Here is a 22,165-nt window from a genome sequence, read left to right on the forward strand (position 1 = left end):
GCCTGCTGCTACGCCGCCCAAGAACGAGACCGACTGCAACAACAACGAGGAACCAGCGTATCGGGTTACAATAACCAAACCGCCAATACGGTGGAGGCCTAAGGCCTAAAGTCTTTTTTACAAACGGCCCTTGTCAGGGCCACTTAATATATGAAAACATAGTAGTATATATGTACATAGTGTATAGCAAAGAATAAATATAAATTCTGTTTCCAACTACGGCCTAGTTCACTGGTGAAAGACCTATCCCAAGCGACCAAAAGAAACGAACACGCCGGAACGAGAGAAGTTCCGCCACAATAATATATATAAGTACTGTATGCGTAAATGATACGTAATGAAAAAAAAAGTAACTTTACTTACCCTTCAAATTTGGAACTTTTCCATTTTTTTTGTTACGTTCCCTACACACGGGGTAACTGTAACACCAACACACACTTTCGATGCTCCTACTTCTGTTGTTTTCAGAACATTCACAATGTCCAAAGAGGAATAAATAGAGCCCAGTTCAAACCCCCCCCTCCCGGTTCCAGCGTCCTTTTGTTAAATACTTTTAAGTAGCGAACATTTTAAAATCGACTGGGGTTACCGTAACCCCATGTGTAGGCAGAGGGTTAGTTATCGAAAAATAACAATAGCGAATAATTAACAATAGCGAATGTCAGATGACAGAAACTCGCCGATACGAAACGAATCGTGATTATTTAGTGAACAAGCGGCGTGATCTATGCATTATTGCGAATTGAATCTTGCATGGCAAGCGGCCCGAGCCCTTTGCGAGGAACAAGATAGCGTTCGTAGGGCTCTAGAATATCCCCCTGAAGACAATAGCGAGCTACCCGAGCACGTCATACGCGAGCGAGAATTTCCATTCGCGAGTCTCGACTCTAGTCTATTCGACAACGCAATACGACAAGACCGCGAGATCGTACATCAGCCGAACTCCAAGCCGCATATCCTCACGAAGTGAATTTTTGCTGACCTCGTATGATTCGGATATATTCAACCCCGAAGAAATCCTCGCCCCATTCGCTTTGCGCTACCGCAACCTGAGAAATCACGCGTCAAAGCAGTCGAAAAATTTTGCAAACATTGCAAGAAACGCGGCCACACCCGAAACGAATGCTGGTACCTAAACGGGAAAGCTGTAAATAAAATGTCAAAAAGCCCTCAGGGATAACGAAATAATATAAAAAATAAAATAAACGAAAAGCGATCGAACCGCGAAGAAAAAAGAACTCCGATTCAGAGTAGCGACGAAGAAAGAGAGACAAAGAACAAGAAGGATAAGAGCGCGCAGTCATATCAAATTGCGCCGGTAACTCGAGCCGCCCAGCGGAGTTGCGACCTCGACCAAGTTACACTTTCGACCCAGGAAACGCGGTCGGGAGAGATTAACATGCTATTTGATTCTGGCGCAACGATTTTGCTAATAAAATTAAACAAACTAAAAGGGAAAACCAGAATTTCACCCGAAAGAATCACCCTAGCGGGAGTGACTGTCTACCAATTACATGCAATTGGAAGTATGCAGGCACATATTAAATTAGACAAACGAGAAATAAGGCACACCATGTATGTGGTAAAAGATGACTTTCCGATGGAATATGACGGGATACTAAGCCTTGATTTTATGAAGAAATATAAAGTAGCCCACGATTACGGCAAAGAGGACTGCAAATTGCAGGTGTCACCTTCAAACTAAAGCCATACGGAAAAATCACTCTGAAACCGCGCAGTGAGACCATCGTCCGAGCTACAACCCGGGATAATACAAGCTATAAAAACAGAGCCCGGAGTATACATCGGCCGATGCATGATCGAACCAAAAAATTTAACGTGCGCAATCAACATAGTAAATACTACTGATAAGCCGGTGAAAATACGCACGCCGCATGTGACCATTGAAAAATACGACGAGAATGATCATCAAATATATACGGTTATTAAAGATGAAAAATGTACAGATAAACGCCCGCGGAGCGAGCAAATCTAACATTACGCACCCGGTATCTCAACTCGGAAGAACGACAGGCTCTCACACGGATATGCGAAGAATATCAAAATGTATTCCACCTAAGCGGAGAATCACTGACATGCACCGCAGCAGTGAAACACGAGATACGTACACAAGCCGACGCATCGCCGGTCAACATACGATCGTATCGCCTCCCCGCGAAGCATAAGGAAGAGGTGAATATGCAGATAAAACAAATGCTACACGATGGCATTATCAGAACTAGCACGAGTCAATTGAATGCGCCACTATTAGTGGTAACCAAAAAAGCCGACTCGTCTGGGAAACCAAAGCTTTGAATCGTAATCGATTTTTAAAAGCTCAATGATTTAACAATTGGCGATTCATTCCCCCTATCTAATACACTCCGCATCAAAATTAGGGGATCACTTTTAATCTACCCAAAAATACCCAAAATTAAAACTTACATAACTTCGCGGGAAATGGTCGTAGAAAGAAAAATAAAAAAGCATTTTGAAGCTCGAAACCTCAGTTATAAGACACATTAAATTGTTTGAACTAAAAACGATTTCCCTCAAATAGATGGCGCTTTGAACATAACTGTGAAAAAATTTTAAAAAATACTCAACTTTGAAATCGTACATGGCCGCGTTTCTTGCAATTTTTTTGAAAATTTTTATTACAGCTAATTTAAAGCTTAAAGTCTCCTCTTTAAATTGGTTTCTTAAAATTTATCCTACGATTTTTTTCCGCCGAGTTATTCTACTTTCAAATAAACCATGCATTTTCGAAACTTTCTCTGAAAAATATTCAGATGCCGCAGGCATTAAATGACTAAATTATCCAAGGGATGTACTAGGAGTAGGTGTGTGTGTGTGTGTGTGTGTGTGTGTGTGTGTGTGTGTGTGTGTGTGTGTGTGTGTGTGTGGTGTGTGTGTGTGTGTGTGTGTGTGTGTGTGTGTGTGTGTGTGTGTGTGTGTGTGTGTGTGTGTGTGTGTGTGTGTGTGTGTGTGTGTGTGTGTGTGTGTGTGTGTGTGTGTGTGTGTGGTGTGTGTGGTGTGTGTGTGTGTGTGTGTGTGTGTGTGTGTGTGTGTGTGTGTGTGTGTAATTAAACTTACTGTTCAGAAACGAGTGTTGCCACCTCTTTGCCGAATAACTTCCTGACATCGAACTCGCATATTGATGCAGCGACGTATATCGTCTTAAGAAATTTCACGCCAAATTTGTTGAAGGGCGGCAGTTAATTCTTCCAAGTTCATTGATTGTACTTCAAGACTTCTCAGACTACGACCAAGCATGTCCGAAACATGTTCGATCGGATTTAGGTCCGGACTCATGGCAGGATGATTAAGAAGCAGAATGTTGTTGTCTCTAAAGAAACGAAGAGTATGCTGAGCAATATGTGGACGGGCATTATCTTGCATAAAAATAAATTCTTGCCCCATAATATCACGCATTGGTAATACGTAAGGATGCAATATTTCGTCGATATATCGTTGTGCAGTAAGTCCTGATGGCGGCACTATGACGAGTTCTGTACGATGGAAGCTCGAAATACCCGCCCAAACCATTACAGAACCTCCGTGAAATGCTCTCGCTGGAACCATGTGGCGTTGCTGGTATCGTTCTCCTCGTCGTCGCCAAATGCGTACACGTCGATCATTGCCATACAAACAAAATCGCGATTCGTCAGTGAATAATACGCGATTCCACTGTTTTGGACTCCATTCCACATGTGTGCGTGCATATCGTAAGCGCCCACGACGATGATTTAAAGTCAACGCTGGTGCTGGAGCACGTTGACGTGACCGCAATCCAGTGTCTCTTAGGCGTCTTTTAATGGTAGACACACTGAGATTCTTATAGACTTCTCTAAATTGATCTCTGACTTGCCTTGCTGTGACCACTGGATTGTCCACAACGAAACAAACTATTGCTCTGTCGGTTCTTTGATCTGTTACACGTCTACGGCCTTGGCCTTGACGTCTTCGAAAATCGTTGGTTTCCCGATAACGATGGTTTCCCGATAACGATGGTATATTATTCGTCGCGCGACTAATCGTATTATTTAGAGCATATTCAACTTTCTTTACTGCACGGTCCCAGCTGGAGGGCGTCTCGCTCAATTTTGCCAGCTTCGGCACTATTACTCTATTGAATCTTTCCACCTGGCCGTTTGCTCTCGGGGTGCCCACGGCAATCAGTATGTGCTCGATTGTCTCCGATTTAACGAACTCCCTGAACGATTCCGACGTGAAGCACGTACCCCTATCCGAGATCAATCGCTTCGGTCGGCTGTACGCCCGAAAATAATCGCGGAGGTGGCCCAACGATTCCTCCGTTGTTGTCGACTTACATGGGTAAATTCGAATAAACTTTGTGAAGGCATCAACAATCACTAGTACATGTTTATATCCTATTCTCGTTTTCTCTAATGGCCCCGCAAGCAATTAGCTATATGTTCTTGTACCTTTTTTCGTATATTCGGGAACCAATAAACCTTCGCAACATTATCGACGACCTTATCGACGCCTACGTGTCCGAGATCATCGTGACACCTAATGACGTTTGTTTTTATTGAACGGGGTACATAAAACAATAACTTTTTTTTTTATCTTTCCGATAAACCAGACCATCGCGCAGTTCGTATAATTTCACTTTCGATCTCTCGAGTCTATCGCGGAGTTTCGTTATTTCTTCGTCACGATCCTGGCAAATCGATAACGTTCGCTCGAACGTGCTTCCCTCGAGCATAAGCACGCTGTGACACCGGCTCAGAGCGTCCACGTGACTCATTTGTTTTCCCGGACGGTGTACTATTTCATAATCGTAGCTTTGCAAAAATAAGGCCTATCGCGAGATTCGGAGATTCACGTCTTCTTTAGCCAATGTGAGCCGAAAACTGTCACAGTCGGTAATAATTCGAAATTTACGCCCTGTCAAGTAGATGTGAAATCTCCTCAACGCGTAAACAACCGCAAAACCAGCTCGAAGCTGTGATATTTCGATTCACCGGGCGTCGTCCGCTGGCTCCAGAACGAGACCGGACGCCACGTGTTATCGTCCTGCTTCTGGAGCAAGACAGCATCATACCCGCTAGCGCTCGCATCACAGTGAAGTTCCGTCTCCGCGCGAGGAGAATAAATGGCTAAGACCGGACTGCTCGCTAATAATTTTTTAAGCGCTTCGACCGTCAAATGCTCAACCGCCCCGAAACTAAAAGAAGCGCCCTTCCTGAGCAAATCATATAACGGTTTCGTTCGAACGGAAAATCCGGGGATGAATCTCCGAAAATAGCTCGCCAATCCAACGAATCGTTGCACCTCTTTACTGCTATGCGGCACCGGGCAATTCAAAACCGCTTCTATGTTTTCATCGCTAGGCCGAATGCCCCTCGAATCCACACAATAGCCCAGATATGTTATTTCGGTTTGCGCGAAATGACACTTATCTAATCTAAATTGTAGATGGTACTTTCCCGCCAATTCGAATACCTCCGCCAGGGTCTTAACGTGTTCGTCTATGGTCGTTGACGCGATTAACAGATCGTCTAAATATAACAAAATTTTATTGTTTCTTAACAACGGCTCAAATATTCTGTGTAGGTAACGCTGAAACACGCGCGGCGCGTTCGTCAAGCCAAACGGCATGTACAGATACTCAAATTGTCCCAAGGGCGTCACAAACGAGGTAAACTTCACGGATGCCTCGTGTATTTTCACGTGATGGAATCCATCTTTCAGGTCCAAAATCGTGAAATATCTTTTACCGTTTAAGAGATCAATATTGTCGTCTATGAGCTCAGTCGGGAAATTATCGCGTATCGTGATTTTATTAAGTTCAAGATAATCGACACACAGTCGTAAACTGCCGTTTTTCTTTTTCACTAATACTATCGGGCTCGCATACGGCGAATCGCTAGCTCGAATGATACCCCTCGCCAGGAGCTCATCCAAGATTTCTTGCAATGCCCGCTTGTCGGGAAGCGACAGCTTTCGCGCGCGCGCACTTACGGGTTGTTTATGTTTAAGTGCAATCACCATTTCGAAATCCGGTACGCTTTTCTTTTCGCGACTCTTGCTAAGATAACGCGATTCATAAGCAACACGAATTTCTGAAATTACCGCCTCGCCTACTGCGGGATTGATCTGTAACTTGTCGCCCGGTCAAACAGGGTCGCCGTCGCATTTTAGATGCATTATTTCGCTAACGGCTCGGTTCTCTTCTCTATTCACTCTAACTTTTCCCCGAAAGTAAATTGCAATGACGGACAATTCAAAAAATCTCTACCAAGGAGAGCATTACACGCCATGACGCTATCCGGTACCGTGTACAACTTCATCGGCATACGCACGCCCTTGAGTTCGACATCGCCGCACAGCACGCCGTCGGCCACAAGCCGCGAACCGTTGATACCGCAAAACTGATCAACATCCTCCTCCGCGAGCAAGCGCGGATCACCTGGGATAACGCTATTCCGAACCAGGCTAATTGGCGAACTGGAATCGACCATCGCCTCAAAGTAGGAATACTAGGCCGGTTCTAACCCGTGAGCTCTGAGGGGGGTGCGGGGGGGAACTTGTGGGCGCGAGGGGTGTTACGGCGGGGAAGGGTGACGTCACCCGGGGGCTTCGGGAAGAACCGTTTATCAGAAGTAAACTGATATCAGACGTAAACTATTTTGCGGTGCCTTTGAAATACTTGATATGTTTTTTATAAGGGGGTATCAAAAAATATCGCTTTCTACCCCCCTTATGTCGCGGGAAAAAGATCGCGACACGCGTTCTCTCTTTCACTCCCATTGCGCGCTCTCGCTCCTACCCATGGGGTACTATCCTCTTACTCAGGATGTTTTTATTAGGGGGTATAAAAAAAATATCGCTTTCTACCACCCTCCCCTTATGTCGCGGGAAAAAATCGCGACACGCGTTCTCTCTTTCACTCCCATTGCGCGCTCTCGCTCCCACCCATGGGGTATTTACTATCCTGCTCATGATATTTTCATAAGGGAAGATATGTGGGGAGGGGGAAATAAGTCTTTGAAATCCCTCCGTTATCAGCGGTAGACAAAATGTGTCGCTCGGCGGCTAAAAAATTTGTAAACACGATTTGAGATCGCATTTTAGTGCCTTACGATTTGCAGGATACAATTTGCGATCTAGCGCCTATATCAGGCTGCTCGTAGAAACAGCGGCTCGCTTTGAAATTGTATAAGTATAAACAAAAAATGACGAATGCTCCGGTTGAGACAAAGAGACAAAGGGTTATAGATGAAATATATAATTGGTTGAGAAGCGCGAGGTACCACAGTCGGTGCGAAGCTTACGATGCGAATCGTACCTAAGTATCGTGAATACGGTCGATCCTGTTAACAACCGTCGTGATTGTTTCAAACGACGAAGGCATCATGATTGTGTCTGACGATGAAGACGTTATTATGGACAATGAAAATTCCGATGAAGATATGATAAGCGACGAAGACGGATTTTCAATTATTAGTGATTCCGCGAGTTATTCCAGCGAAGGCTTTATTGACCACGTAGAAAATTTTGTATCACATGCGGACCTTCTTACGTTAAACGAACGCACTAAACATTGTACAATATTTTTTTACTATTCTACAGGTGGTGCTCTAGCCTTCTGTGCCGAATGTATAATTGATATGTGGGACATTAGAGAGGGAATGAGTGCAATTAGGGAGCATCAAACCGATCATCTCGAAAATTTGAATTATCGGGCTTGCTCGAACTGCCATCAACTCGTGTATGTAATAATTCCATGCAACATGTGCCCAGAGTGCGCACTATACAGCCTTTTAGTATGAAACCGCACAACATGGATGAGGAGGACATTGAAGATATCAGATATGTTCTTAACAATGAACCGCTAGAAGATTGGGAAGAAGAAGACACGGATGTGCGACGAATATCACCAGTGCAATTTATACGTGATCGAGAACTTGGTATAAGTGGAACACTTGAACGCGTTGCGATACATAGAGTGTATATAAACAATGAATATATTTATAACTGGCCTTATCACGTGAGGCGGAAAATATATATCATGATATTGAATCAGTGTCGGAACGATAAAATTGTGTATCCAGAACATTGTAATCGTTATTGGGCAAAGCAAGTCGCTCAAGAAATGCTATATACATCCGATGCTATGTACATTAAAATTTCTGCTGGTATTGGAAGGTGTATCGAATTGGTGAAAAACAACGTGGCTAAAGTGTCTTTTGAAAATCCTAAAATAACAAATATGCTGTGCACGTACAAGGAGTTTTTTAATGCTCACAATCATTATGATTATAAAGACGATGAGAATAATAATGATAATTTTGAGCATAGGATTAGAGCATATTTTTTCATTTGGCGCGAAAGAGAATGCAAGAAAATGCACTATCAAGCACAAAACTCGGTGCGATATTGCAAATCATGTGGACGTGTCACGTGCAAATGCCCGGTTGAAGAATGTGATGTAATTTAAAAAGGGCGAAAAGACGCTTTAAAAAATGGAACATTTTGAGCGCAAGCTGTTGGACCAAATTGACAGGGTCGCTACCTTGGGCGAGTGTTTCGAGTGGTTGCAGCGGTGCGACGAGTGTATCGAACGACTCGAGGAACATAGCCGCGTCAAGCGCCCTCGACTCAACGTTGGACAAAGACAATCTTTGGTGGCGAGAATCGTGCGACTCGTGGGTGAAAAGACACGACTGCAAAGACGTTTCGTGCTCGTCGGTGGTAATTACGCGAGTGACAACGCGGACAGACTCGTGTGGCGAGAGATTGACACCGCGTTTGAGTATCGCGTTCTGACAGGAGCGGTTATCAATGCGAATTATATTGAACCGCGAAAGTTTTTAGAAGACGCTGGTGGTATAGTACTCGAGCGAGTGCGGGACGTTATCAAAAGACACAACTCTGTGAAAGTGAACACTGCGTTCAATGGCGTATTTGTAACGGGCGACAAACGCGCCAATAAAAGTATTACCACGAAAAACAGCGATCTCTTTAAAACATCAGACTTGGATGAGTGGTACGAGCGCTGCGTTATCGAGCCCACGTTAGCATCGCTCGAGGAATTTCAAGAACGCGATAGTGGGTGGGCGCTGTCGCGTATACAGAATTTGACTGTAAACGTGAATAAGTACAATTCTATGCGCGCGGGATGTCACGTGACATTACCGCGGGAAATAATGACAAAGCGTGCGGTTGTTAACGTGAAATCGACGGACAATGCTTGCTTCGCGTGGTCTGTGGTAGCCGCTCTATATCCCACACAAAGACATAGTGATAGGGAGTCATCGTACCCACATTATACAAACGTTTTGAATTTCGATGACATTGAGTTTCCAATCGCGTTAAAAGACATTAAAAAATTCGAGAGGCTAAATAATATTTCGGTCAACGTCTACGAGATCCAAAAGGATCAAACTGAAACCTATAAAATTCTCCAACGACAAGAAGGAGAAGCATGTTAATCTGCTATACGTGCAAGATCCACGCGAAGACAACGTGGGGCACTTTGCATGCATCAAGGATCTGTCTCGCCTAGTGAGCTCACAACTCAGTAAAAAGGAACACAAAAAATATATTTGTGACCGGTGAGTAATAATTTTATAAATGTTGTATTAATTGCATAGTTGAAAAATAAAAATTACGCTATTTTTTACAGATGTTTACATTACTTCAGTTTGGCGGAAAAGTTGGATGTCTACAGCGTAGATTGTCAGAAAATAAACGACTGTGCCATCCAACTACTTGCTGAAAACGACTGAGAAAACTGCTGAAAAATGGCTGAGCTTCCGCAACATTAACAATAAGGAGCGTGTGCTGTTTGTCGTCTATGCCGACCTGGAGTGTACATTGGAGAAGACGGAGAAGGAGGATATGGAAATATCGTACCAGCATCATCATCAAGTATTTAGCTTAGGATATTATGTACACTGTTCGTACGATGATGCATTATCGGGGTATCGGTTTCGTCGCGATAAGGATTGCATCGCGTGGTTCGCTAAACAGCTAGAAGAATTAGCGCATCGCGTAAAATCAATTTTATCTGCTAAGGTTCCCATGGAAACTTTATCGAAAAAGCAATGGGAGGCATATCGTAACGCGACGCGGTGTCATATTTGTGATAAGCTGTTCGCACCGGATGATACACGAGTGCGAGATCATTGTCATCTCACTGGTCGTTATCGTGGTCCCGCGCATTTGCTTTGCAACTTGTGTTATCAAAATGTGTTGAAATAGCCACAACGTTCAAGGGAAATATCGATGTGCTCCCCGTCACAAAAGAAAAAAACATTTTTTTTACGAAGCATGTCATAAGTACCGCCGATGAATTAGACCCACACAATCACATAAAATTACGATTCATAGATTCGTATAAATTTCTTAAGTCTAGTCTTGAAAAATTGGCATCATTTCTCGGTAAAGAAAAACTAAAAATTGTACGTAAGGAATTTTCGAATTTATCTAACAAAGAATTCAATTTATTGACTCGTAAAGGCATATTCCCATACGAGTATGTTGACTGTGTCGCAAAATTGAAGGAAACGCGTTTGCCATCGCGCGAATTATTCTTTAGTTCGTTGACGGGCGATACCGTGTCCGCGATCAATTACGCGCACGCCAAGAACGTATGGGATCGGTTCTTTATTCGAACGCTGGGCGAATACAGCGATCTGTATTTGAAAACAGATGTATTGTTGTTAGCCGACGTTTTTGAAAATTTTCGTGACAAATGTATCGAAAGTTGGTCTCGACCCTGCACATTACTATACATTACCAGGATTCACGTGGGACGCAATGCTTAAATATACGCGTGTCAATTTCGAGTTGCTCACCGACATCGATATGGTAATATTTATCGAGCGCGATATACGCGGAGGTCTGAGTTAATGTTCCGGCAGATACGCGCAGGCTAACAAGTACATGCAGACGTACGACCCATCGAAACCATCGTCGTACCTTATGTATTTCGATGTGAATAATTTGTACGGATGGGCAATGTGTCAGCCGTTGCCCTATGGAGAATTTCGATGGGTCGAAGACGTCTCAAATTTTGACGTGAACGCGATCGCTGTTGATTCGCCCACAGGGTACATTCTCGAAGTCGATCTGGAGTATCCGCAACATCTGCACGATCGACACACTGACTTACCGTTCTGCCCGACGCGCGATAAGCCGCCTGGCAAGCGAGAATATAAACTTTTAGCGACCTTGCACGATAAGAAGCAGTACGTCATTCATTATCGCAACTTGCAGCAATGCACTCGTCATGATCTCCGCGTAAGACAGATACATTGTGTATTACAATTTGTTCAATCCACCTGGCTCCGCGATTATATCGAGTTAAACACACAATTTCGTACCCTCGCGAAAAACGATTTTGAGAAAAATTTATATAAATTGATGAATAACGCCGTATTCGGAAAAACTATGGAAAATGTGCGCAATCACGTAGATGTAAAACTTTTAACAAAATAGACAGGACGATACGGTGCGGAGGCAATGATCGCTAAACCAAATTTCCACAGTCGCAGTGTTTTTGCAGAAAATTTAATTGCAGTCGAACTCCGAAAACTTGAGGTGAAATTCAACAAGCCGATTTATGTAGGTATGTGTATACTAGACATATCGAAAATTTGCTTGTATGAATTTCACCACGAGTACATGCTACCTTTGTACCATGACAAATCTAGAGTCATGTACACAGACACTGATCTCGTGTACCACATTGAGTGTGACGACGTATATGAAAATATGAAACGTGATATTACAAGATTCGACACGAGCGATTATCCGACTGGTAACGCGTACGATATGCCTCTTGCGAACAAGAAAGTTCTCGGGCTAATGAAGGATGAAAACAACGGCGCGATAATGACCGAGTTCGTTGGACTCAGAGCGAAAATGTATGCGTTAAAAGTGGATGGAAAGAATGACACTAAAAAGGTGTAAAGTGTAACGTTGTCGTAAGAACGATAACATTCGACGACTACACGCGGTGTCTGCGAGATGAGATAGAGATGACGCGTCATCAGTCGTGTATACGATCTAAATTGCATGAGGTATACACGGTACGTGAAACGAAAATAGCTCTGAGTTTATACGACGATAAGCGGTATCTCGTACCTGATTCGGTAAAAACGTTGTCGTGGGGGCATTATCAAAAACCTTTATAATATATTTTTGTATTGTACAGGCATTTTATATTTTATGTATTTTATACTTTACATTTATATTTTAATGTCACATCTCGCGTTTCGCATATTTTATAGTTTATATTTTATGTATTTTACGTTGTATGTATTTTTAAAAATTATTTGATAATTTATGTGCAACGTTAGAAATGGATGATGGAAGGATAATAAAGATGCTTCATATGTATGTCACAAAGAAATTATATATTTTTTATATAATGTATGCATTACATTTTTTATATGTTTATAATAAAAAACAATTTTTATACTGATTAAATAACATTGTCTTTGTGTATCCATGAATTGTGTGATCCATCGAATCCCAACCATTTGACATAAACCTCGTCTCCTTTCTTGCGCAATACTTTCTCTACCAGAAATACGTCCGGGTGAGTCGCACGATGCAACTCATGCTTGTAGAACGCTCCAGCGATAGATGTTCCGCGATAATCCTCGAGTAAATAAGTTACGAGGTTGGTACGCTGCATCTTAACGATCTTGAACACCTCGGTTGTCCAATTTGGTGTGTAACCTTTCTCGAAAATCGTCTTGTACTTGCTCACGCGTACAGAGTCACCTACTTTGAATTTCGCTGGACCAGCAATCTTTATAGCGCTATATATCGTATCCAAGAGTCTTTCAGCCATCGTGGGAGTTACGTCGACAGGTCGCACACCGATTGTTCGGTGCTTCCGAGCATTGTAATTCGATACGAGATGTGATAACAGGTCAATTCACTTCTAATTGCCGTTTAGCGTAAACTGCTTCCACATATCGTTCTTCAGCGTGCGATTAAAGCGTTCGACGACCGACGCCTTCATTACCGTGTACGTGGAATAATGGTTAATGTCATGTTTTTGCAATAGTTTCTGCACATTGGCGTTGTAAAACTCCTTCCCCATATCGGTTTGTAAATTTCTCGGACGTCTGCCGCTCTCTCGAATTATCTCAGCGATAGCGTCAGCTGTCTCGCTTCCACCTTTGCTCTTGGGCGGTATAGCCCACGCGTACTTGCTCAACACATCGATGACGGTGAGTATGTAGTGTAACCTTTGTTGAAATGCGAGTACGGAATCATCTCGACGATATCGGTCTGCCACAGATCATCGTATTCTCGAACTATGACGTGTCTCCGCAGAAAATTTTTTCTCGCTGAAGCGTGCAGTTCCTCGACGAGTCGTCGTTTTTTGGAACTAACATTAGATTTCGGTAATTTCATATTTGATATGATGTATTGGGTGACACCATTCAACTGGTTCGTTTCGATGATACGCGAGTTAATTTATAATAAGACCTGCCTCGCGAAGTTCTTCGATGATGGACAGCATCTCGTTGTCGTGAGCGTTATGACCGGCCCAATGCGAGGCTTCGAGCAACTGTAGACGATCTACCAGTTCGTTAGGATCGTCCCAGTGCACGTAATCGATCGCGTTGTCGTTTAGTGTCATAGCGCGAGATAATTCCTTTCCAATTGTGTCATCGTGTGGCGACTAGCTACGCGCATCTATGTTACGCATGACCCGTGCCGTGGCGCTGTGGGTCCTTCTTCTTCTTCCGGCGGGAAGACAGTCCGCCATTGGTCTCGCGCTCCGCTACACGCCTTACCGGCTTGCTCCGTAATATCTTTACTCCGTTCTAATAAACGTTGTCACCGTTGACTCCAGCGTCCTGTTATTTACCCCGGTAACACACGGAAGTCGTAGGGACTTCCGTGCGACGATCTTAATCTAATTACGCCACGTGCGTGATAACATTCATACTTATCCCTATAATTGGTGACCCCGACGTGATCTGCGCGGGAAAATCGTCGCGAGTGAAAGCTACGGAGTGCGTGAAGGCGGACTCATTCCTCCTGAGCCTTACTTAACCGGAGGGCTCGGCGAAGTCGTCTCAGCGTCCTTCTTAGGACGCTCGATCTAGAACAAACCGGCACCGGCCTCGCGCCAGGCGAGCGCGCGCGCGGCGACATTTTTGTGTCGCGTGGGTGCAGTCTCTCCACCCTTGTGCACCGTTGCCTGCGGTTTGGGCCTCGCAGCAACGTTCGGCGCGCTACTCCGCGGCAAGAAATCCGTCCTCCGACGGTCGTGCGCGAAGCACGTATTCAATAAATCCGTCCTCCGATGGTCGTGCGCGAAGCACGTATTCTAGAAATCCGTCTTCCGACGGTCGTGCGCGAAGCACGTCCTCGCCGGGAAGGATTTGGAGTTTTGGGACGCGCGCGCAGCTCGAACTTCCACCACGTGGAGAGCGCCCCACGATGACCGCCATTTTGGAGGTGACTTCAGCCATCGTCATCGTCTCCGATGCGGCGCAGGGACAGTTTGGGCCACTGCCTCTGCGGTCATCTTCCCGGTACCCTTATTTTTTTTGTTCGATACTGCGTGGAATATCGTGAGAAATTCTTTTGGTCTCCGATATTCCTCGCAATGGCGTCATCGCGCTAGATAGTCTAATTTTGTAATTCTGGCGTTTCTCAGCGTTAGCGCGCTTTCATTTTCTTGTCGGGTTGGCGCGTTCCTGTTGCTACGCGCGTTAGTTACTCCCTTGTTCCCTAGCCCGGGGCCGCGTATGCCTCGCTCGTGCGGCATCTGTTTTTCGGGCGACATTTCTTTTGTCACCACGCGCGTTGCCGTGCGGCCTCGCGCGTGGTCCTAGGGTTCAAGGAGGCGTTTCGTTTCTGTTTTTTGATCGTTCGCGCGTCGCGCTCGCGTTTCGTTCGAAAATGCCTAACGAGGAAGACCGCGTGTTACAAGCCGAGCTCGCTTCGCTGCGTGATGAGATCGCCCGCCTCCGGGGCGCTCAGGATGCCCAGCAGGCCGTCGACGTCGCGGCGCCTGGGAATGTCGCGGCGTTATATCGGCAGCCTAAGATAGCGAACTTCTGTCGCGACAACCCCGCGATTTGGTTCGTTCAGGCTGAGATAACCCTTAGAAACGCCGGAATCAGGAATGCGGTGACGAAAGCGGATTTCATCGCCGAAAAACTAGACTTAGAAGCGCTCCAGACCGTCCAGGAATTGTTGACGGCGGAGCCGCGTCCCGCGGATATTTATGAGCAGATTAAGGCTCGACTGATCGCAACGTACGGTAGCTCGTCTGAATCGCGTCTGCGACAACTGATTAAGGGCCAGGTTTCGACCTGCGGCAAGCCGTCGCTCATATTAACGCGTCTTCGCGCATTAGACTCGGGTTGCTCGGAGGATGTATTACGTACTGTTTTCTTAGATCAGTTGCCGGCTTCGTGCCGGGCTGTTCTTATGGTTTCCGAAGTCTCAGACCTGAATCGATTAGCCGTTATGGCAGATAAGTTCGTCGAAGCTTCCGACGCGGGAGCAGGTAATGTCGCCACAGTCGCCGCGGTCGCGCCCGCTAAGGGCCGTAAACGGGAGAAATCCGCTGCTCCTCTGAGCATAGACGAGAGACTTGAGAAACTCACGAAGCAGTTACAAGCTCTGAGCAACAGATTCGATAAATTTAGTCGAGCTCGTTCGCCGTCGCGCAAGCGAAATTCGAATAAAAAGGGTGACGCGGCAGCGAGTTCGGACAAGCAGTCCGGCTACTGCTACGTTCATCGAAAATACGGCTCGAAGGCAACGTCTTGCCGAAAACCATGTATGTGGAAGGTCGAAGGCGACTCGGAAAACTAGAGCGCCCGTCCCGCACGGAGACGGTTCGGGACGAGGGGGCGACACAAAGCCGTCTGCACGTTTATGATCGGTTTTCCGGTCAACGTTTTCTGGTTGACACGGGCGCGGAGATTTCAATACTCCCCGCCTCGTTACGCGATCGTTCAGCTCCTTCCGAGCTCCAACTCTTTGCCGCGAATAACACCAAGATAAATACTTTTGGTGAACGCCGTCTTACCCTTGACTTAGGCTTGCGCCGCCCAATCACGTGGTGTTTCCGAATCGCTGACGTACCGTATGCCATCCTCGGCGCGGATGTGCTTACGCATTATAAACTAATCGTTAACTTACACGGGCGTCGGCTTGTCGACAGCGTCACGTCTCTTGCGACCATCGGCCGGGTATTGAACGTCCCCGAAACCAAAATATCGATGGTTGACAATAGTTCTACCTTCGCGGACATCCTGGCGAAATTTCCGCAGGTTATTGGTTCCGCGAAATCGGCTTCCCCCGTCGCAGGTGCTGTCGAACATCACATTTTGACTACCGGTCCTCCATGCACGGAGCGGCCTCGTCGGCTTCCTCCCGACAAATTAAAAGCGGCTAAGGCCGAAATAAAACGTCTTATGGAGTTGGGCATTTGCAGGCCTTCCTGTAGCCCGTGGGCTAGTCCAGCGCACTTGGTGCGCAAGAAAAGCGGCGAATGGCGTTTTTGCGGTGACTACCGTCGCCTTAATGCCGTGACTATCCCGGACAAATACCCAATTCCATATTTACACGATTTTTCCGCCAACCTGTTGGGGAAAAACATTTTCTCGTCCCTTGACTTATTCAAAGCCTACCATCAGATCCCGGTGGCCGAGGCTGACATTCCGAAAACGGCGGTGATAACCCCGTTCGGTTTATTCGAGTTCGTTTGCATGACTCGGTTTGCGGAATGCCGCTCAAACATTCCAGCGGTATATCCATCACGCGCTGAGAGACTTGGACTTTGCTTTTGTATACATAGATGATATCCTTATCGCCTCCTCCTCCGAAGAGGAGCATAGGGAGCATCTACGCATTGTCTTGCAAAAACTCAAAGAATTCGGGTTAGTAATCAACCCGTCGAAATGCATTCTTGGCGTGCCGGAAATTACGTTTCTCGGACATCTCGTTAATAAAGATGGCATCAAGCCTTCCTCGGAAAAAGTTGCTGCAATCAGCAACTTTCCGAAACCGCATACCGTGGCGGACTTACGCCGTTTTCTCGGTGCAGTAAATTTTTACAGACGTAGTCTTCCACATGCTGCCCGTGTGCAGGCACCTTTACATGTCTATCTTACCGATTCGTGTAAGAACGACAAACGTGAAATTTCTTGGACTCCCGAGGCTGAAACCGCGTTTGCTACAACAAAATCTGACCTGGCTAACGCCGCGTTGTTGGCTCACCCTTCCGCTTCGGCAGAAACTCGTCTTGTTTCGGATGCTTCGGATTTTTCGATGGGGGCCGTCCTCGAGCAAAAATTTCCTGAGGGTTGGAAGCCTCTGGCTTTCTTTTCACGTAAATTTACGCCCGCCCAAAGGAATTACAGCGCGTATGATCGCGAACTTACTGCTATCTATGAGTCCATTAAATTTTTCCGGCACTTCCTCGAAGGTCGCATTTTCAAAGTCCTTACGGACCATAAACCTCTTGTTTATGCCTTTAATCAGCGTGCTGATAAGGCTTCTCCGAGGCAAGCTCGACAGCTGTCATTTATAGCTCAGTTCACTACAGCGTTTGAATATCTTGCAGGTTCGGACAACGTCGTTGCCGACAGCCTTTCTCGAATCGAGCTCTCCGCCTCCCAGTTGAGATCGAGTTGGTCGACCTTGCCGCTCAGCAAAGAGAGGACGAGGAGCTTAAGCATTTGCTGGCCTCCAACTCTTCTTCTTTGAAGTTTAAAAAATTAATTTGGGGAACTTCTAACACGGAGCTCTACTGCGAATTGTCAGGGAACTCGATACGGCCCTACATTCCGGTATCTCTAAGAAGACAGGTCTTCGACCTTTTCCATAACCCCGCGCATCCTAGCGCGAAAGTTACTGATCGTGTCATCCGACAACGTTACATTTGGCCTAACCTTTCTCATGACGTTACAGATTGGGCAAGCAAGTGCATTGATTGCCAACAAAGCAAGGTTTCCCGACATGTCAAGCTCGAGCCCGCGCAGTTTACCGCGCCAGACGGGCGCTTTGATCATATTCATTTAGATATCGTCGGACCTTTGCAGCCCAGTAACGGTTTCACGTATTGCCTGACCATGATCGACCGTTTCTCTCGCTGGCCAGAAGCGATTCCTATCGCAGATATTACTGCTCAAACGGTGGCTAAAGTGTTTTATGAGAATTGGATCGCTCGATTCGGTGCACCTCGTATACTTACGACTGATCAAGGCACTCAGTTCGAGTCGCAACTCTTTTCGGCCCTGCTCAAATTCATAGGTTGCAGACGGATTCGCACTACGGCATATCACCCTGCGTCTAACGGTATGGTCGAACGTTGGCATCGTTCATTGAAGGCGGCCATTATGTGCCATGACTCTCCCGATTGGACTAAGGTTCTCCCGACCGTTCTACTTGGTTTACGTACGCACGTACGTCTCGACACCAAAGTCTCGCCTACCGAGTTTCTCTACGGCACCGTCTTAAGAATCCCTGGTGAATTCTTTCTCCAGGAGGATTTCTCTCCGGATCCTCAGATCTTTGTCGAGGATTTTCGGCAGCACATGCGTCGGGTGAAGCCAGTTCCGGTCGCGCATCATTATAAAAAACGCGCATTTGTTTTTAAGGATCTATTTTCCTGTTCTCACGTTTTCTTACGCAAGGACAACGTTAAGAAGCCCTTGGAGCGATCGTACTCCGGCCCCTACAAGGTGCTCAAACGTACCACCGACAAAGTTTTTTCTATTGAGGTCAACGGCAGACCTGTGTCAATTTCCGTTGAACGTCTTAAACCCGCGCACCTCTTACCCGGCGATTCAGACGATCCTCCGTTAGTTAAGGTTCCGTCATCGTCCGAGCAAGCGGATAAGACTCCGATCTCTGTAAATCCTCCTCAAGGATCTCTTAAAACGTACTCCGGTCCAAAGAAAAAAGTGCAATTCAAGTTGTAACATTAAAGACTGTGAGAATTCCGTCACTAATTATATAGTCTTGCGTGCGCTAGTTTTAAATCCACATTTTTGTATTAATCTTAAGCGTTTTGTTTTTTTATCAATTAGTATTCTTTATTGTTCCGTCTAGTCTGCGCCTACTCATTAGTTCTAAGCAGCGTTACGTTTAAAGAATTTCTATTTTCTAGTACCTTTCGTACTCAAGTTGCGTCTACCCTCTAGTTCTAAGCAGCGTTACGTTTAAGAAATTTTATACCTCTTCGTTTTGCAATCGCATTCAACCTGCGTATACTACATAGTTGTAAGCAGCGTTAACTTATAAAAGATTGTTCCTACCGCAACGAATTGTGATATTATTTATAGTCACTTAAGTGCCTATTGTAAACATTCTCTCCATCGTTAACACTCGGGGGGGAGTGTGTGGCGACTAGCTACGCGCATCTATGTTACGCATGACCCGTGCCGTCGTGGCGCTGTGGGTCCTTCTTCTTCTTCCGGCGGGAAGACAGTCCGCCATTGGTCTCGCGCTCCGCTACACGCCTTACCGGCGTGCTCCGTAATATCTTTACTCCGTTCTAATAAACGTTATTACCGTTGACTCCAGCGTCCTGTTATTTACCCCGGTAACACACGGAAGTCGTAGGGACTTCCGTGCGACGATCCCTCACACGATCTTAATCTAATTACGCCACGTGCGTGATAACATTCATACTTATCCCTACAATCGTTTAGTGTCATAGCGTGAGGTAATCCCATTCCGCTCGTAAAATCATATCTTAATAACGGTGCAATTATGTATTTATACTTGTATCCCTTATTGGCTAATAATCGGCCGTGTGTAACGTAATTACGTTTATGCGCGTTTGTAGCTAACAATATATTTTTGTACTTTCGTTTATCGTTTTCCGTGTAGACTGAATCATTGGGATATTGTTTAAAGATTAGTTCGTAAAGATCATGTGTACCAACGTATTTTACATCACCGATATAATTATCACATAATTGTGATCACTACTGTTGACGTCAAACGTTTTATTACCTACCATCATACCATCCTTCTCTAAACGAACACCGTACACGGTATCCATAATTTTCTCTTTTTCACCACGACCGCTGAGGAAATCTCCGATGTACTTTTGACCCAGCGACCCCAAGTGCTGGGATAACGTTTCTAGACCTTCTGACGTTTGTAATCGATTTTGAACGATTGTCGCAAACGAATCGTCGGCAGATTCAAAAACAGTCTCAAGAGCCTAGTTTAACGATTTTGGAGCTTCAATCGTTGATTGTACAGCTATCGTACGCGGTGTGGACGTTATCGCTGACGGATCTATCGCGTCGTTGGACGTACGCTGCACCGACGGCGACGGTATATTCATTGCATCGTTTAACGTATGCTGCACCGACGGCGACGGTAAATTCATTGCCTCGTTTGACATATATCGCATCCATTTGTTCGATTCATTTAATGCATGGTCCACTGAACTGTCTTTTCGTTTTCTCTTATTTTGTATCACATTCTTCTGGATGAACGATGTTTCGATGCCTATGTCATCGACACGCGGTTCTTCCTTTATCACGCGGACGCCGGAATTATCGACGATCTTTTGCAGCGGCTCGATGAGCGGCTCGAAGTGTCTCTTCGCCGCGATAATCTCCTCGATTCTACCGGTCTTCAAAGCGCGATGTTTCTTACGAATCGATTCGCTCGTTTTCTCAATCTCCTTCGCGATTTTCTCGCGCTCGCGCATATCGCTGTTCATGTCAACAGAGAGCGTCGATCGCTCATGTTTTATCCCCAACGAAGTATCGATGACGACTAATCGCTCCACAGCACCGCGAACTCGTTAAATCCTCTTCTGTATCGTCCGTTAGTAAGTGAGCTATCCTTGTCTATTACTAGGAATCCATAATCACGCTGCCAACAATCGTGACATAACGTACAAAAATCATCGTACGACATATCGGTGTTAACATGATCGTTGTACACATACTTCAGGTTGGTACCATCCTGTTTAAACAGGATCAGCAGGTTTGCGTTGTCGCGTATAAGATGTTTAGGTATTCTCGCGTACGACTGACAAAGATAAAGCAGTCGACGTTCGAGTGCCGACCTATCGCAAAATACTCTCTCACGGCATTCTGCTTGTCGCACGCAATATCGTCGAAGATGAAAATTGAGTTTGGACGCGCTTCACTCGGCGGAATGACGTCACAGTTATTGGAGAACGTAAAATAGTTAATTTCATTCATCGATCTTAACAAATTCTCCAAATACCGATATTTCGGCTGTTGCAAAGATTTCGAGTACACGTACACGTTCTCGAAACGTACACCGTGCGGACATTCCAACAAGTTTATCATAATGTTGGTTTTACCGCAATTCGATGGGCCACAAATAATCGCACGTATGGTAGTAGGCAGCATCGCGCCATGCTTGCGCCTCTCTCCGTCATCCCCCATTAGTCGTAACTTATCATCGTAATTCGTAACGCATATCGTCAACGGCTGTCGCACGAATCTCATGTTTTCGGAATCTGACTGTATGGTGGAATCGAACGCCCTATTTATAGGCGAGTGAGTGCAGCGTATGCTGTATATGAGTATGTGTGCGTGTGTGTGAATGCAGCGTACGGATAGAGAAAGCGCAAAGAAAGAAGATAAGCTCGTCGCGGCACGTATCAATGGCCGCGCAAAGAAGGAAGATAAGCTCGTCGCAGCGTGTATCAATGGCCGCGCGGGCGTGACGCTATACCTTGTAATGGCTGGGCGTGATCGCTGTGTTTATCAATAGTCGGGCGTGATGCAGTTTATCACCGTGCGTACTAATGGGCGATCCTATTAAAGACAATTGCTAAATTAATATTAAATTAATATAATTCAACGTAAATTAACATGCATAATGTTTTTTATTGTATAAAATTAATGTATTACTACATGCGTTTAAAAGAGTTAGCAACGACTCAACGTTTTATTCACGTTATTAACGTTTTAACATACTTGTAACGTTCGTTCATGTACTTCTTACGTTCGTTCACATACTTTCCACGTTCGTTTCACGTTTGTTCATGTACTTTCCACGTTCGTTTACGTACTTCTTATGTTCGTTTCACGTTCGTTCACGTACTTCATACGTTCGTTCACGTACTTCTCAAGTTCGTTTCACGTTCGTTCACATACCTTTCACATTCATTTCACGTTTGTTTTAAACA

General features: G+C 45.3%; 1 protein-coding gene across 1 annotated transcript; it reads right to left on the reverse strand.

Moving 5' to 3' along the window:
• Positions 1-12,463: 12,463 nt before the first annotated feature.
• On the reverse strand, positions 12,464-12,838 carry LOC118646694. The gene has a single exon (XM_036290146.1). The coding sequence runs from the start codon at positions 12,836-12,838 to the stop codon at positions 12,464-12,466; it is 375 nt and encodes a 124-aa protein (XP_036146039.1).
• Between the last annotated feature and the right edge of the window lie 9,327 nt (positions 12,839-22,165).

The sequence above is a fragment of the Monomorium pharaonis genome, chromosome 7, assembly GCF_013373865.1.
Source record: "Monomorium pharaonis isolate MP-MQ-018 chromosome 7, ASM1337386v2, whole genome shotgun sequence".
Lineage (NCBI taxonomy): Eukaryota > Metazoa > Arthropoda > Insecta > Hymenoptera > Formicidae > Monomorium > Monomorium pharaonis.

What these genes read in the sequence shown, in the direction of transcription:
- LOC118646694 (XM_036290146.1), bottom strand. Translation starts at nt 12,838, where the DNA reads ATGGCTGAAAGACTCTTGGATACGATATATAGCGCTATAAAGATTGCT.